The following is a 16,961-nucleotide window of genomic DNA, read 5'->3' as shown; positions in this document are numbered from 1 at the left end:
ACACACACACACACACACACACACACACACACACACACACACACACAAACTGTTATCTCAGTCGCGAGCACACGTCTTTTTCTACAGCCTTCTGCCCCACCATTCATTCCTTCCCTGCATCCATTTCCAGCAAACTCCAGCCTGCACTAAGCTTTCTTTTGTGCAGTAGTTTTTTTAAATTTTTTTTTTTTTTCCTTTACAACAATGCTGTTTGTTTTCCGAGAGCAGAGCGAGAGATTCTGCCCGGCAGCCTCCCTGCCTATAGGTCGCCTGTGTCTCCTGCATGTCACCCTCCGTGCGTCTGCAGTGACGTCTGCAGGGCATTATCTGCCAAAGGCCTCTGTTTGTTTTGGGCTGCTCTGGGCTTGATAATGGTCCTGTTACTGAGGAACTAGAGTCTCATCGGCACCTCAGTGAAAACTGCAGAGACCTTGCTGCTAATCTGGCTGACACCCAGCTGTCGGTTAAGAAAACACTTGGCTACTGTTGGGGTCATTTTTAGCTGAAACCTGCTCCACTGTAGCCAAAAACGACACAGACCTGTTGGCTATTTTTAGTAGCACATGATATCACCGAGGCGCTGGCTGACCTTTGTGTCGCTTGGCTTGTGACGCTTGGCTTGCTGTGCGTAAAGCCAGTTTTGTGTTGATACGTATTGAGCGTCACCAAGTATTCAGACTTTTACATAATGGGCTCATTACCTCACGGACCTTCCTGTTAAAGGAATGCAAGGAGCTCAGTTGACTGGAAGGGAGAAACATACAGTATTCCTGTAATTGTTGTCTCCCTGTGTTCTCAGTTTCAGTCCCTCTTTGTGTCTCTTGCTGTTTCTCTTTTCTTCTCTCTTGTAATGTCTCTAAGTGTGATTAGTCCCTTGTGGTGTGGTGTATTTTCAGCCTATGTCTTCACTGTACTATTAATCAGACAGTTGATATAAAAACTTCCTGAAATCCCATCACAAGACTGTCTCTGCTGTTAATAGTTAATTTATGATTGAATGCATTGTTTAGTTTCGGGTGTATTTAATGCCTTATTAAAGGGCAGACAGAAAACGACAGGAGAATAAGATATAGTCGATCGCTGCGTCCGATAGCCATCTCACTTCTTTCTCCCCTATGAGGGTTGCATACGTACATGCACGGGACCGATTGGACAGGTGCTCCAGGTGTTCGTTAGACCTTCACTTCGCTACACTACACTTACACTGCATTCCCCATAACATTAAAGCCACACTGCCCCCACATTTAGGATTACACACCTGATCATTTTCCATCTCAACAATAGGCTAACAGGATGGCTGACAGTGCTAGCTTAAAATGTCCCACTAAGCAGATCAGGAGCACCCCCAACTCACTGGTGAAGAGAGAGGTAACAAAGCTCAAGGACAGAGTTCTGGTTGTGTTAATGGTGTGAAAATATGCTCATTATTCCTCTGCAAAAGCAAGTGACCATCCATGTGTATTCATCCATAAATTAAAGTACTCATTATCTTGGGAGAAGGATAAAAGAACATCAGTCATGTTTTTTTGTTTTGTTTTTTTTCTATGTGCAATGAATCTCCTTGGCAGCGTTACTCCCTACGTCTAAATAAGGCAACACGAGTGAAGTAGACAAGTGTGTGAACTGCGCTCTGTGTACAGTGGAGCCTAATTAGAGGTTGCCCGGATAGGGATTGTTTTCTTTCACCATGAGAATTCTCCCTCCTGCTTAATCCTTACACACTCTACCAGTGTTAACTCTGTTATCACAGCTATCTGTCATTATGTCAGGCAGGCAGAGTCCCTGACACACATGCTGCTCCTCGAACATGTGCAGTCAGTCTTGTTCACGCAATCTTGTTCCGAGTATCCTCGTGTTTAAGAACACTGATTAGCTTGCTGGGCTTGCCCACTTGGCTTGTGATCTCACGGATGTGCTCAACCTCGTCTAACTTGACATGCATTTTTGCAGTCGGTTAACTGTTGTGTTTCCTGCAGGATAACTTGTCAGACATCTAGCCTGTGCTTAACACAAGGAATCATTCATGGTTTATTTGGACAGGAATGAGCCTCAAGTAATTGCGCATGAATTTAGGATTTAGAAACCCTGCAGAAATGAGTCCAGTCTAGTCGTCTGTCTAGACACTGTGTGACTTTACAGCATGCTAGATTGTTTTCTTTTTATCCTGTCAAGCCACAGAACTGACAGGAGAACCTACTGTATGGGGCTTTAAAGTTTTACTGAAACGTTTTCATGGTGCTACAGGAAAAAAAACACACACACACAGTTGTGCTATTTGTAGTGCCACATGTTTAATCTTGACGTTTTTTCCGTTGGCCTTTGCTCACAGTTCTGCAGCTTTTCCTGGAAACCTCTGCCTACACAGGAATAATGACTACCCTTCAGCCAATGACAGTGGAGCAGTCACGCAGGCCAACGTAGAGGACACTGGATTTCCCAGTATTCCCTTTGTACTTGGAGTGCAGCGAGTGGCCTGGGTGGGGTCCTGTCAGCTGCACTTATCTCAGCGGCCATACCTCCAGCTCTTGGGTGGTGCTGCGACTCCGTGTCCTGTCATAGTTCCCCTTGAATCACAAGGTCTAGTTTTCTGCTTCTCTCAGCTGTATGCACTTCACTGTGGGCGGACTCGTTGTCCTTTCTAACCTTACTGTAAAAGAGGGCCGCAATTAATGTATTTTCTCCATTATCGATCAATATGTGGAAGTGATTCGTCATCTAGTCTTTGTAAAAAGTGGGACATGCCCATGAGGAGGGAAGATATTCAGTTTACAGAGAGAGAAAAAGCAGCTGCAGCCAGCAAATATTTGGCATTTTTGCTTGATTAAACAACTGAATCAATTATCTTATATTATTAGTTGCCATTCGTTTTCTGTCAACTAATCCACTTAAACCTGTACATGACTCGAAATGCCACTATCTTGAGTGTATCTCTATGGTTTCTGTTTATCATAGTAAACACAATCATTGTGATATTTTGAGTGTCAACTACACGACAGAGGCTGCCAAAGAAACCAGCACAGTCGCTGTCCTTCTAACTCTTCTCACTCCTTTGTTTTTCTGGTGGGAAAGTAGTGAAGTCCCTCTGGTGGGTCTTCTCACAGCATCTCCTCCCAGCCTCACCCTTTTCTCTCTTTCCCAGACCAACACACTCAGCAGACAGAGTCTCCCCCCCCGCCCCCACACCGGCTCATAAACACAATCCCACTTTACTCAGCAGCAGGACTGATGACTTGAGTATTCTTGAGCACGGTAACCAGGTGAGAACAGGCCGGTGTTTATAGTAAAGCAGGAGGGGACTGCACGGTAGCGCTGATTTGATCTGCTCAGCAACGGACTCTAGTGTGAGGTCATGTTTTCGATGGTTTTCCACTCGGCTGGAAAAGTGCTGACTGGCGGCAGAGAGTATGAGAAGGCTACTTTTAGCTCGCAGACTGGGAAACAACTCACGCTTGCAGAGAGCGGGGGGGGGGGGGGGGGGAGGGGTGTACACGAGAGAGATGACAGAGTTTTTGTGTGTGCGGGTACACAAGGGAGAACAACCAATCAACTGGCTTGTGGCTGGAGCCAATTCTTTGAACTCTCTTTTGTTCAAAGCAGCAGACATGTGTCTAGACTCCAAATATCGCCTTTCCTCATTTCACTGTTCTAAACTCCTCAGCTGGTACACAGAGTCAGACCAGACTCCAGGCTGTTTTAACATGATCGTCATAAATGTTACTAGCAGTAAAACGTCACCTTTCATTTAGATTTCAGCAGATAGGAAAGTAACGTCCTCGTGCATGATGTTTTACGTCTTTTTAGATCTTTTAACGGTTGTCTACAGCCATGCTAGCAGCTCTGTGAGGCTGTACATGGAAAAAACAGTGGTGCTTTGAGCTAACATGCTCATAATGACGACGCTAACATGCTGATGTACGGAAAGTATTACCGTTCACCGTGTTCACCATCTTAGTTTGCAGCCGGCAGGCCCATGCAGGTTCCCACGAGAGGTTATTGAGCTTTGCGAGGTGTGGGACTTTTAAGTATATCCTCACAGCAGCATAATTCCAGCCTTAGTCTACATAAGTTCCTCCCAAGACCTCTCCAAATAATTGAAGTTAATGAAGCTGCCAGCAAAATATACTCTACAATGTCTACTATCATTTTCCTCTTAAAACTGAACTATGGGTGCTAACTCGAGCTGTGTTTTTACAATCTTACAAGCCACAAAAGAGCGGGCTCAAAAATGACAGACTTGTTATTTTGGGGTGAACTAAATGGAATCTTTGCCTACCCCTCGTCACCTCATGTCAAGTCTTAAGTGCAGCTGGCAATACTTCAGCCCAAAAGCAGTTTATTTCCAGTGGTGTTACTTTATTATAAAAGCTTCAGATACTCAGAAGGGACCACACATACTGTACAGTTGACAGGACTGACTCTTCTTTTAGCCTTTAATGGGCGTCGTTTGTATTAGTCAGCAGCAAATTTAAGAGTTTTTCTTTGAGTCTGAGCGGTAGGGTAGTAGCAGTGTAACACACACACACACACACACACACACACACATACCCTCAGTTCTTCATCTCTGAGTGTTGGTGTTTATGCCACCGAGTCATAATGGCTCCCTGTTCTTAGCACTTTGAACGCTGTGCTAATGAATTGCATGTGTGCGAGTGGATTTGTGTGTGCAATGTAGAGCGGAGCAAGGGGGGGGGGGGGGGTGCAGTAGGGGGGCCGGGCTGGCTTGTCTGTGTGTGTGTGTGTGTGTGTGTCGTGATAGGGTGGGCTGTGAAAGGGGTGGTCTCTTTTCTGATCCTTGGAGGTAACGTTTTTTGTGCAATGCTCCTATATGTGCGTGATGGTGTGTAGTGCCACACACTCACACGCTCACACTACGGTGCCCTCCCATAGAGTTTCAGTCAGACCGGTGCTGCTGGTAGTAGCTGGCATCACATCACAGGGGCTGCACACTTTGACTGAGGTGACTCAGTGGGGATGGTTTCGCCTTCAAGAATCCCTTCTGAAGGGATTCTGCCGGTGGATTTTAAGTGCCTCTTCCTGATTTAGCCTCCTCCTCCTTCTACTCCACATGCATGGTTGAACCGATGCAGTCATTTGGCGCCAGTAGACTATAAATTCTGTCTTTAATTTCGTCTTAAATTTCATCTCTGGAGGTTTCTTTCTTTTTTTGGTTCACTTTATCACGTGACAGACGGAGACACCCGAAGGCGTCAGAAAGATACTTTTCAGCCTTGCTAGCATGCCGAACTGTTCTGTACAAAGGTTAATTAGTAAAGTGGTGCAACAAACAACAGTTCTTGATAAATTACTGCAATTGTCTACGGCACTAAGTTATAATCAACCTGCCTCTATTTAGTCTTAACAAAGGTTGCAGGTTGCAGTGGTTCCTTGAGAGTCTCCCAGTTGGTCATAGAAGAGTGTCCATTGTTTTAAATGCCTTGAATGCTGAATGCCTTCAGCTGGCAGAGGTCTGGAGCTATTCTATTGAGGGTCCGCTCTGGTTTTATTTGCAGCTCTGTCCTCTATGTTCAAGAATTTATCATAATTACCACTGCCACTGTGTTAAAGCAGCTGTATTTAACATTCTGAACATTAATATATCAGCTACTCGCTGTTGTTTTCACCGTTAGCAGTGAGTGCCTTTTAAATTCAAGTCATGGATTATTTGCTTTTAAGTTTCTGCAGGGATGCTTTTCAAGAAGGAGTTCTCCAAGTGTGGTATTCACTGCAGCCCTGCCGTGTGAAGACTATTTGCATTGCTCATGTTATCTCTTCAGTCATTGTTTTGTTTGATCAGCAGTTTCTGTATTGTATTTGCATATTGCACAATTTATAAACGGTGCAATCTGGTTTTCTTGGTAGCACCAGGAAACCCAAGGTCTTACCTGGCAGCAGCAAATTGCTGCTCAGAAAAGCGATTGAAGAGGTGTGCAAAGAATTTTGGTGACTAACCTGTTCTCCAGACGGCCTTAAAGAATTTGTTGAACTGCTTTCAGTCAGCCAAGAAGGTCTTTGAGTTCATTATTGTTACAACTGAACTGACTGACCTTTCACTGAAATGATCACTCGCCATCAGAAATCTATCTGAAACACAACCCCTGTAGACGTGTTGGGGGTTATAAAAAGGGAAACATGTTTCACATCACGGTGTCTAAAAGCAACATCTTAAACTCCTCCTGCAGAGTAATGAATACAGTCATTTTCTAGAACTGCACCCACGTCATTAACAACCTGGTGTTTTTCAGAGAAGCAAACTTACATGGCACTCCGCTCCATCTAAAGACTCCTCCAGACTATAGAGATAAACGCCCTCACTCATCATGTATGGATAAAAGGATTGTTTTCGCCATCCTCACCTGTGGTGCCTCGCATTCACGACTAAGCTGAGAATGTTTCCTATGGAGGATTGTTCGCTTTGCATTGTACAGCATGGCCCTTTCATGTCTCACTTTCATGTTATCAATAGCATTTTAGCTCTTTGACTCATCTCTGGCTGTGTTTCCTTTGCAGTGATTACTTATCTTTAGATGGAAATAAAACTCTTTAATCAGGCACCTCGAGCACAAGGCAGAAGATGGAGATTTTCCTTTCCTTCCTATTCTGGTGTTCTTTTTGTTATTGTTCCTCCGTCCCTCAGATCTACAGCATCAGAGGCTGTCTGGAGGGACTACATCCTGCAGGGTAAACGGCGTGCAGACAGGGTCGAACATAAAAAATCAAATGTTATGGTTTGCTATTAAAAAGTTGACTTTAAAAAGTGAATGCTCGTTTCTCTCACCTGTTGCATTTATCCTGCTATTATCCTTTTTATTTACCGTTACTGCGACCGAGGCCTGATACCAAACACTGTACACTTATAACATTAAGTAAAATACTGAAGAAAAATATTTTTGAAATTCCAGCAGACACAATGACAATATGCAGATGAAGCAAAATGTAAATATATAATTTTTTTTTAATTTAATTTAAAAAAAGAAATAATAATGTTCATAATAGACTTCTGACAAACTTCCTGTTCCCTACTGAGAAAAGCTTGTCCTGTCACAAGAAGGCACATGTGTGTTGCAAAAATGGAAATACCGTGTGTGCTTTTATAAGAAACTCAGACAAAGGGCAGTAAAAGGAAGTAAGAGTGCAGGGGGGGGGGGGGGACACTGGAGCCAGAGCTCTTACATGGACGGCAGTATGTGTCAGGGCTTGTTCACATTCAGTCTGTAAATGATTAGCGGGAAGCGGAATCACAACCCAGACCCACTGCAGCGCTCCAACGCTTCACTCTCAGTCACACTGAAATCTTAACATTGCTGTAGCTTTTTGTTTGAATATAGATATTCTGCAATGTCAGATATTCAGTCATTGTAGTTCAGCACCTATCTGCAGAGCTCATATTGTCTGGCAGCAGGGGTACTGTGCTGATTGCAAAAAGGCACTCTTAAAACCAAAGAAAAAAAAGACCAAAAAAATGTAAATCCACTGGAGTTTTCCACTTCGTGCATAAGATATGGATGACGTATCCGTCACGCCAACCAGAGGTTTCTTAAGAACTTTTGTGAAGCTCAAAGCGTGTGGCTCTGGCTTGACAGTGACAACAAAGCATAACTCTAAAGATGGATCGTCGGTGGAGCTGAGTCATGCCCGGATGACGCAGCAGAGGAGGAATTTGGCAGCTAGCAACCTGAGACAGCACCCACCTGTCACTCAAAAAGGCCACGCCCTCAATTGTTACAATTTAAATGGGTCAGTTAAATAAAAATCCAAGCAAAAAAGATTTTGCTAATGTCTGGGCATGCCTCAGCTTTGTGTGTTTTTTAGAAGAGCCCTGCAGAGGGAGAGGAACAGCAGAATAGCAGTCGTTGACACTTATTAAACCAACAGTTGTATTGTTTACAGCACATTTACCAGCAGTACATTAAGTCATTTACTGAATAAATATTAATATAATACTCTTCCCTGCACAGACCGTGTTTCTTGCTCATGCTACTGTTTTCCGTTACTGTCATTACAACCAAGTTCTTTCTGTAATCTGGAACAGGTGTGGGCTTTCCGGCTGTAGAGACGGCATTGAAGTGCATTTTTAATTAGACAAGTTTACAATTCTTTTTATTGACTGTCTCCGACTTGACCTGAAAATATATCACGGTGCAGGAACTGTAAAAAAACCCAAAGCTTTGGCGTCATTCTTAAGCCTGATGGCTTCGCGCTCATAATCCGTATGCTAAAGTGTCGTTCTCCTCAGTGTTAATCAAGCTTCTTTTCTTGTCTTTGTTACAGTGTTGTATTGCCCAGGATGTCTTCGAAGGCTCACAGTTCCAATAACATCGCCCATGCCCGGCGAACGGTGCAGCAGCTGAGAATAGAGGCGAGCATTGAGAGGATAAAGGTACAGTGCAACAATAAATAATAATAAATAAGTAATAAACCGATGCATCTTCGTTTTCTAAACTTCGACTTTTTTAAAGAAACAAAATAATTCATGCTTCTCCAGAATAACCCATCATTGAGAAGAGAATGAACAATGTAGCAAATGTCTTCCATTGTTCCCGTAGGTATCCAAGGCCTCTGCAGACCTCATGAACTACTGCAGTGAACATGCCAGAAACGACCCTCTCCTTATGGGCATTCCCACCTCAGACAATCCCTTCAAGGACAAAAAACCCTGCACTATATTGTAGTAGACGCCACTTAGCGTTCATGTGTTTATTTTTGTTGCTTATTAATGTTGCTGCATTCTTTGTGTTGGGAGGAGTAAGGGGTGGACTGTGATCATTGTATCATTACCACGTGTTCCACTGTTCTGTTATCAGCAATTCAAACCAGGATTTTCCTCCTCGTCATGAAAAAAGGAGCCCCCACTAGTGCCACTGTTCAGTTTGAGCTCTGACCACTAACTCTTAAGACTTTGGCTGCATGAGTTGAGAATGCATCGGGTACAGAATGTTATATTATTAATATTGTAGCAGCAATGGCACTCCTCAGTGATGGATTTGGGCCTTTCTACTGTATGTACAACCATTGGGCAGTGTCTGTTACTGTCGCTCTGGTCTGCCTTAAGTGAAGAGATTCAGTCCTTTTTAAAAGCACATTACCTTTAAGATGGATAAAAATTATAGGTGATTTTCCACAGCTGTGCTGGCTGCTGGCTCTTCAGTTGTATGAGCCTTGATCGGCTATTAGTTTTCATGTGGCTTCAGACTTCCAACGAGTATTTTACACATTTTGTTTTGATCACTGAATTCAGTGGTCGGGGTTTACATTGCCAATACTCAAATGTTACCGTGATGTATCCTTGATTGGGGACAGTATTGTCAATAAATCTGGTGTGAAATTCAGACACTTAAAAGTATTTTGGCAACCCAGCTCTGACTGGTCCACGACAATCCGCATGCTGTTTAATCCATCGTTGTCCTGTCTGGTATTTACAGTATGATTAACTATGATACAGTGTTGTATTTAGTTGATTTAATGATCCATCATGTGGAAATAAATTCCATTAAAAACATATTTTAATCCAATATCATCTATGCTCCGATTGAAGCCATTGGTATAATATGACCCCGGTGCTGTGATGCTTTTGTCAGCTGTCTGTGTGAGATACAGAGTGACTGCAGCGAAAATGAAAGTGCTTTATCACATTAATGCAGAATTCTAATTATTCTTGACTTTAGGTGTCAGCTGACTATGTGTGCAGGGCAACACTGTGTAATAAAGACCCTGGGACCAAGCCAAACCAATGGTACTACGTTTAAAAAACATCTAGATGTGCATCTGAATGAAGCTATTTGTAGCCATTGCTTCTGAAAAGTTTCTGTGGTACGATATTTTTAGGACATGGACGACATGAAGCATGTCAGCAAGTCTTGCACTATACTGTGAGCCGTGCTTACGAGCTCATCACAAGTGTCTTAGTTGAGGAAATGTGCATATCGTTGTCGTACAGTGTTTTTGGTACAGGTGCAAATGGTGGTAGTGTGCATTGGTGAGAAAACCACTCTCCCAAGACTGCTCTCAACTTTTTCCAAGTCTTTTTTTAATTTAAACTAAACATTTGTGTCTGTGGGGGGGGTCTTCACTCGTCGGTCTAACATGTCCTTCATGTTGTGAGTCACTAGGGGAATATATCTGCTACGGTAAATGTAACAAAAAAAACAGAATAAATAGCATAAATTAGGACTTTCTTACACTCTAAAGCCTTACTTATGTTTGCCTTGTATCATGAAGCATACTCTAACTGGGAGTGCTTTCTTTAAAAAAAAATATATTAAAAAAAAAAAGAGTTTCTATCGAATGTTTTTATCTGTGGGATGAAAGTGATTTGTAACAATATTGTGCCATCTGTTTCTGTCAACAAAAAAGTACATTGTGTTTCACGTTATGGTATTATTTCCCTCTCCAAAGGGTACTTTAAGGTCTTCAAATCAACAAGATAATTTGTTATAATCCAGTTGTATTTTAAATGATTGTGTACAACAGTCAGTTTTCTTACTTGCAATAAATCATTCTGTACGCTTCTTAAGGACAAATCTCAGATTACCATATCACGATTTCTGTCCATTCAGCAACTCTGTACTAGCCTTATTGTTCCATTGATAGCTTCATTCAACTGTCAGAATCTGCGTTTTGATGAATGTCTTTATTAATATACCAACATTTGTATGAAGACTTAACTAAGATTAATAAAGTGAAGCATTCCTAAAGTACAATACTGTACTAATATCTCAATAAAGATGTGTTGTGCTGCACAGTCACAAGATTTAAACTCATGATGACCACTGCTGTCTCGATTTATTGTCCGCATCCACAGATTTACAGTGTTTAATGTAGAAACCTGATTTGGGTCTTTTTACTGCTCAGATGGAGCCTGGCCAGAGAGATCTGCCCACAGTTTATCTGGGGCCATTTCCGCTCATTAGTCGTTTATTTATATCTCACTCGGGATAGGAGAGACCTCCGGCCTCTCACCGTGGCCGTCAGAAACCAGAGAACACAAGAGGGCTAAATATAGAAACTACCAAACCCTTACTTCCACTCTTGGAGAGTCTGTACCTATTTTGGGAAACTGTTTGCTTAGCCCAAGCGTCTGTTTTCATTCACCGTTGGTGGCCACTTGGGTCTCTCTGACCTTGTTCCTGGCCAGCTGGTGGATCACCTGCTTGTTTAATTTTCTCCTGCATAATGGGAAGATCACACAGGAATAAAACTCATCGTCACCTATTGTAACAACTGCAGAAATACAGAACTGGACATGACAGCTCTCAGACTGAAAACTGACTAATGATGAAATGACATTGTCACCTATTATTCATTGTTCGGGACTTTGCTTTCCTCTTGTTGCTTTCTCACGGATTGTTCTCTTTTCCTTGAAAGATCAAATGTCACTGCAGGAAAAAGCCCCGTGCATTAGCATTGTGTGGACAGCGTAACACCTTCACTGAACGCCAAAGACACACACAGTGGAATAAATCATCATGCATGCATTCAAGCTAGCTTTTTTTAAAAACCAAAAACAGCTCCTTTTATGCCCAAACATGATACAGACTGGATATTTTCTGTGAGCATGAATGCCCCTGAAGGGCTGAAGCATGTCCCCCCCCCCCCCACCACCACAGTCTCACGGTAATCCCAGTTTGTCATTGTGCAGCAATGTGAGAATCACACGGGAGGCTCATGGCCAGTGGCTGGCAGGCTGGCTCACTGACCATGTGCCTCACTGGAAATCTGCCTTGGCAGTTACAGTGTCAGTGTGTTGGAATGTGCTGATGAGGGGGAGAGGAAGGGAGGGAGGGAGGGAGGACCGGAGGGTGAGGGCGGTGGGTGGAGGTTGTGGGCTGACTGCAGTGGGCCTCTGTTCCTCTGGTTGGCTCAGCTGTGTATAGAGACACAAAACGGACGTTTGAGCCCATTTGAACTCTGCCAACACTCCCATAGACTCCCAGTGTCATAACTCATTTATATTATCCACCCATAACCAGTGGTATGAAGTGTGGTGTGACTTTGAGGTACTTGTACTTAACTTGAGTATTTGCCATGACTGCAACTTTATACTTTTACAGAGGAACATTTTACTTCACTACATTTATTTTAAAGCTAGTGTTGAAATGCTCTTTACATCCCGAAAAAAAGCAATCAATAAATCAAATGTCCTGAGAATAAAACAGAGTGTCTGGCTGTCGCCAGCCTGTCGAGCCAATCTCACTCCTGGGGTTTTACTTTATTTACTTTTTATAGTTTACTTACATGTTCATGCAAACTTTTAAATTCCACCCTAAAATGGAAGGTGGATTACATTTCTACAAAGATGTCCAGCTCAGTTTTCAGTAGAGAACTTTAATTTTATGGTAGATTTTCCTTTCATTCTGCAATGCTGCTATCTTAACCGGACGTTTACCTTTCCCCCTCACAAGGTCAGAGCATTGCTGTCTGTATGCTCCTATATGCACAATACAATTCTATACGTATTACTCCACTGACTCAGGTAATACAATATGTTCCCCAGGTTGCACTATATATAACAATTCAAATTGCACCATGACTTATCAGATGATAAACGCGTAGATAATGCTTCACCTGAACTTTAACATACAATACAGCACAGCCAGTAGGCGCTAATGACGTATGCAAACCTCAACCATTTTTGGGACTTCACCGGAAGGCCGATGTGGCATAGTAACACTTACATCAGCCCTCCACGGCTCCTTAAAATAACCTTTTCCCTTCGATCACAACAATGCCCCATTACATCAGTCAGTGTCACAGCCTGCAGTCACGCGCCAGACAACCTTTAACTCGGTGCCAACTGAAACCACAGGGAACAAGGAGCTTATTGGCCAGGGACACACTCAGGTACCAGTCATAAGCTGTGTCATTATGTATTAGCGTTTAACTACTGTCCGTCTGTTATTCTTTGCCATAAGACTTCAGTAGGAATGCCAGTGTGTTACATGAGGGCATGCATGTTGACCTCATATAATATACCTAATAAACCTGGTTATGTTACAAATGCTAGTAGCAAGGGCAGGGAAATAGATATATATTTGCCTTCAAGTCTTTGAGGGAAACCAGAGCACCCAAAGAAAAACCTGCCCAACAAAGCAAACTACATTAAATGACGACAGCGTTCAGCATTTAACTTAGCTGAAAGCTACGTTAAATGCTGAACTGGGCTGAACTGGGTTGTGTAACTCAAGGACAGCCTCAGCCTTCCTTCTTTCTCGTGATCATGACTCCGCACTTATAGGGGATTGCCTGCCTTGCAACCGCCCAGTGACATCACCAACATTCAACTGAGAATGAGGGAGAGATCACCTGTGTGTGTGTGCGTGTGTGTGTGTGTGTAAAGCAGTCGGAAAAGGAGCGGAGTAGTGCAGTTCAGACGAGGTTGCACAACAGATCGCATGCCAATGCCTCCTTTACAAAATGTTCCAAGTAGCTCCAGTCATGTGCTCTGCAGTCAGCTACACGACATATTCCTGTCCCGAGGGCAGAGGCAGCCAGTGGTTCAAATAGCATGAAAACACTTGATGTTACTTCTGTCTCAATGGTAGACATGTAACTCTTCAGTGTACTGCAACATACAGTTTGAAATGTGTGTATTATGTGTTCATATTCCCTCTAACTGTGCAGCATGTGTCACATGCTCTTTTCGAGGAAGTCAGCTGGTGAAAATGCAAACTAAAACTGTCCAACAAATCACTGAGAATTGGTGAAAAGCGAACCAGTGTCGATGAATGAACATGGTCCTGCTGACCGAGGCAGAAGCCCGTGCAGAGAGAGAGAGAGTGCTGAGGATTATTGTTCTCTTCAGCTCAGAGATGGCACTGAGGCCACAGAGGCCAACATGACCCCTGTGATCCGCACGTGACTCCTCTTTACAACTGCAACTGCCAAAGAGGTCAGAATTCAGCTCGGCTTTGCTAACATTTCCAGAAAGGGGAAAAAAAAAGGAAACATGCAGTTCTGGCTTCCAAAAAAATACTTTTTTTATTGACAGCAACACATATGTATTCAGATTTTGCAAATATTTAAGGTAAAAAAAAAAAAAAAAGATAGAAACATAAATACACTTAAATATCATTAGAAATAACTTAAATTGTAACAAAATAATAATTTTACTTGTGGCAAAAAAACCCAGCTGGCATAGAAAACACTAAATACACAGAATGTCTTCACTGGATATGGAGGCCTTCCCTTTTTAAATTTTGACAGTAGCAACGTCAACAATAACAATTTGAATCAAATAAGTGAAATTGCAAAAGGTCCAGTGTTTCAACAAGTGCCTTGTTTCTGCAGAGAGAGGCTGAGGCTTTGGTCCACTCAACAGCTCCAATGACTGGTTTCTCCCCACTTCTCCGACTCCTCACAGAGGCTTTACCAAGCAAACATGATATAATCCTTCTGTACAGAGTTCGGCTTCACATGCTTTGTTTAAGTTTCCACCTCGTGACGATACAAGCGCCTCGCCATCTCATCTCGGCTGCAACGACAAACGGTCCTGTCCAAAGTGGAAATCCATTCCACAGCTCTTCCCCCCCCCGTTCTTTAAATAGATCCCAGGTAGACAGCGGGGTCTTCTTTTTTCCTCCGAATATTCTTTCCCCATCAGCAGTGCTTTGGAATTTTGATCTCTGGGTGGTCAAGTGTCCATCGGGGTTCACACCGCTGTTACTTTGCGAATACAAGTCCTTTCACAGGGTTTTTTTGCAGCTAAAAGTTCAGCGTTCGGGCAGGTTGATGATGGGTACCCACTGGTCCATACAGCGGCTCTCTCTGCAGAACCGGTTCACTTTGCTCAAAGCAGGGTCCTTCCATGATGTCGAATGTGGGCTCTGAAAATATGAATGAAAGAGAATAAATGATCTAATTGCATATACTATTATTTTTATGGAATCATAATAGTCCCTGTGTGTGTGTGCAGATACAAGTTATGTCCCTTTACTGGAATTCCTAGGATGTCATATGAGGGAGGAGTCATAAACATGCCTATCAAATGCAGGAGAACAAGTACTGACAAGTTCTCCCTTGAGTAAAAGTTTTATTGATGCCTAGGGCCCAACACTTTGAATTAAATCACAACATTACAAGATTGATTTAGGAGTAATAAAAGTGTGATTGATGAGGAAGGATACTTACAGTGACCAGGACACAGTGCAGGTCCATCGGTTCACCCCCACTCTGCTTTCCTCCTCCACCCAGTATTTCTGCCAGGCGCTGGGTGTTGTTCACTCTCAGGATGTTGATATCATTCTCACAACAGAACGCTTGAATGAGGGTGAAGTGGATCTGCAGGGCCACATCTTTCACATCTTCGTCATCAGTGGCCAGGATGCACAAGACCACATTGTCAGGGTCCCTGAAGGAGGAAGAAAATAGATCCTTAAGTTAGTCTTTTTATATTTTTGTCGAAAGCATAGTACATATCCTGATAGACATGAGTCAGTCAACGTGTACGAGATCTTTAACTGTCAATAGGTCAATAACTCATATAACCTCGTACTTACACATTGAGTGATTTGGCAGCCTCGTAGACTCCGATAGTAATGCTGCCCTGTGGCAACGCAGAGGTGAGGACTTCTTCCAAAGCTTTCGCCACTGAATCCATTCTGCAACACACGGAGACAAACTGCGTGTCATTCATTTGGACCCAAAACACTTTTGCATCGTCAGTTGTACCTTCCCCTGGCTAATGTTAGCTGCTAGCTAACCACCCGGCGTCGTCACAAACACAACTGACGTGCAGACACTGGTTTCGACACGTACGTAGTTAGCTAACAGTTGTGTTTTACGGTTGAAATCGTTTTGACAGCTGGGGGAAAGTAAACCTCCATAATGAAAACTGTCATGTCCGTTATCCTGATACTTTTTGCTCACCTTTAACCAGTGTGCAGCGTCGTGTTACGTTAGCTAACGCTATCTAAAAGTAGAGACTGTCTCGCGACATGGTCTCAACAGAAGAGCAGTTAGTTGGTAGCAAAAGACTAGATTTAACATTATCTTTATCGTGCATTAATATAGTTAATGCATAGATTTAACATTACCTTCATCGTGCATTAATATATTTAATGCACGAACTGTTGCTGCACACAAACAATTGTGTGATGCGACACCCGTAACGTGAAGTCATACTAGAATAAACTGGAGTAAATCATAATTCATATTATTTACCTTTCTTGAGAATAGTCCCCACTTAGTTCCTCAAATGTCATGTTGTTCATAAAATCCAAAATCCAATTTAGAGCAGAGAGTTGTGCACTGGAGAGTTATTCTGGTGTCGTCTGGACTAAACACACGCACACACACTTTATCTGTAGTCCACTGTGCTGCAACTGAGAGAGATATCTGGCAACTTCACATTAAAACTGTCCGGGACAATACAAGTCAAGCGAGTATTTGCATAGCCGTGATCATTGGTCGTATGCAAATTGTTCGCGTGTGCTCTGAAATGGGATTGGACAGACACACAAAAAAAAGAGGCGTGACCGTTTCCACCCGGGTCCCTGTTCACTGTATATTATATATAATAACGTGTTATAATAGCGTGTTATAATAACGTGTTATAATAACGTGTGCACAGCTGTAATGTTGAATTAAACCTTGCTCAAAGACACAACTAATTTGCCTACAATAATGATGTATGGCAATGTAAGAACAACCTGAACAAAAACAGGAATCTGCATTATAAATATACCACTAAAAGCGAATTAATCTGTGTTTCTACGGAACATTAAAGAAAGTAATGAATGAATACCGTGTTGCAGAACTCACCCTCGCTGCAGGACAGGACAGGCTTCAGGACAACTGCATGGCAACGGGACGCTTCTTGGGAAATACTGCCCTCTGATTGGTCCGCTGTGGAGCGTGCGAAAACCTACCGCAACCCGCGCGCGAGATCTAAAGGACTGGCGCGAGAAGGACAGGAGCATGGGGCCAACACCGGCTGACATCTACCAAACTAAGGTAACACACACCTG

The 16,961-nt window shown here is 42.9% G+C and overlaps 2 protein-coding genes across 2 annotated transcripts in view; one reads left to right on the top strand and one right to left on the bottom strand.

Annotated features, from left to right (window-relative positions):
* gng12a (guanine nucleotide binding protein (G protein), gamma 12a) overlaps positions 1–10,757 on the top strand; it is a 22,211-nt gene extending 11,454 nt beyond the window's left edge. Inside the window, exons 2-3 of the mRNA XM_031854940.1 lie at positions 8,269–8,377; positions 8,544–10,757. Coding sequence (XP_031710800.1) covers positions 8,285–8,377; positions 8,544–8,669 — 219 coding nt within the window. The 5' untranslated portion in view covers positions 8,269–8,284 and the 3' untranslated portion in view covers positions 8,670–10,757. The remainder of the gene's footprint in view (positions 1–8,268; positions 8,378–8,543) is intronic.
* A 2,476-nt stretch (positions 10,758–13,233) lies between these two features.
* gadd45aa (growth arrest and DNA-damage-inducible, alpha, a) lies at positions 13,234–16,343 on the bottom strand. Its single transcript, XM_031854892.1, has 4 exons — positions 16,156–16,343; positions 15,492–15,593; positions 15,124–15,343; positions 13,234–14,819 (listed from the first exon to the last, which is right to left on the bottom strand). The coding sequence occupies exons 1-4, from the start codon at positions 16,203–16,205 to the stop codon at positions 14,706–14,708; spliced, it is 486 nt and encodes a 161-aa protein (XP_031710752.1). The 5' UTR covers positions 16,206–16,343; the 3' UTR covers positions 13,234–14,705.
* Between the last annotated feature and the right edge of the window lie 618 nt (positions 16,344–16,961).

This window comes from Anarrhichthys ocellatus, unplaced genomic scaffold (assembly GCF_004355925.1).
Source record: "Anarrhichthys ocellatus isolate YVR2014 unplaced genomic scaffold, GSC_Weel_1.0 scaffold15, whole genome shotgun sequence".
Lineage (NCBI taxonomy): Eukaryota > Metazoa > Chordata > Actinopteri > Perciformes > Anarhichadidae > Anarrhichthys > Anarrhichthys ocellatus.
This window is presented reverse-complemented; position numbering and strand designations above follow the sequence as displayed.

What these genes read in the sequence shown, in the direction of transcription:
- gadd45aa (XM_031854892.1), bottom strand. Translation starts at nt 16,205, where the DNA reads ATGAACAACATGACATTTGAGGAACTAAGTGGGGACTATTCTCAAGAA. An exon ending in GCTGCCAAATCACTCAATGT is followed by an intron (nt 15,344 to 15,491) that starts GTAAGTACGAGG and finishes TTCCTCCTTCAG; the next exon opens with GGACCCTGACAATGTGGTCT. An exon ending in TGCACTGTGTCCTGGTCACT is followed by an intron (nt 14,820 to 15,123) that starts GTAAGTATCCTT and finishes TCATATTTTCAG; the next exon opens with AGCCCACATTCGACATCATG.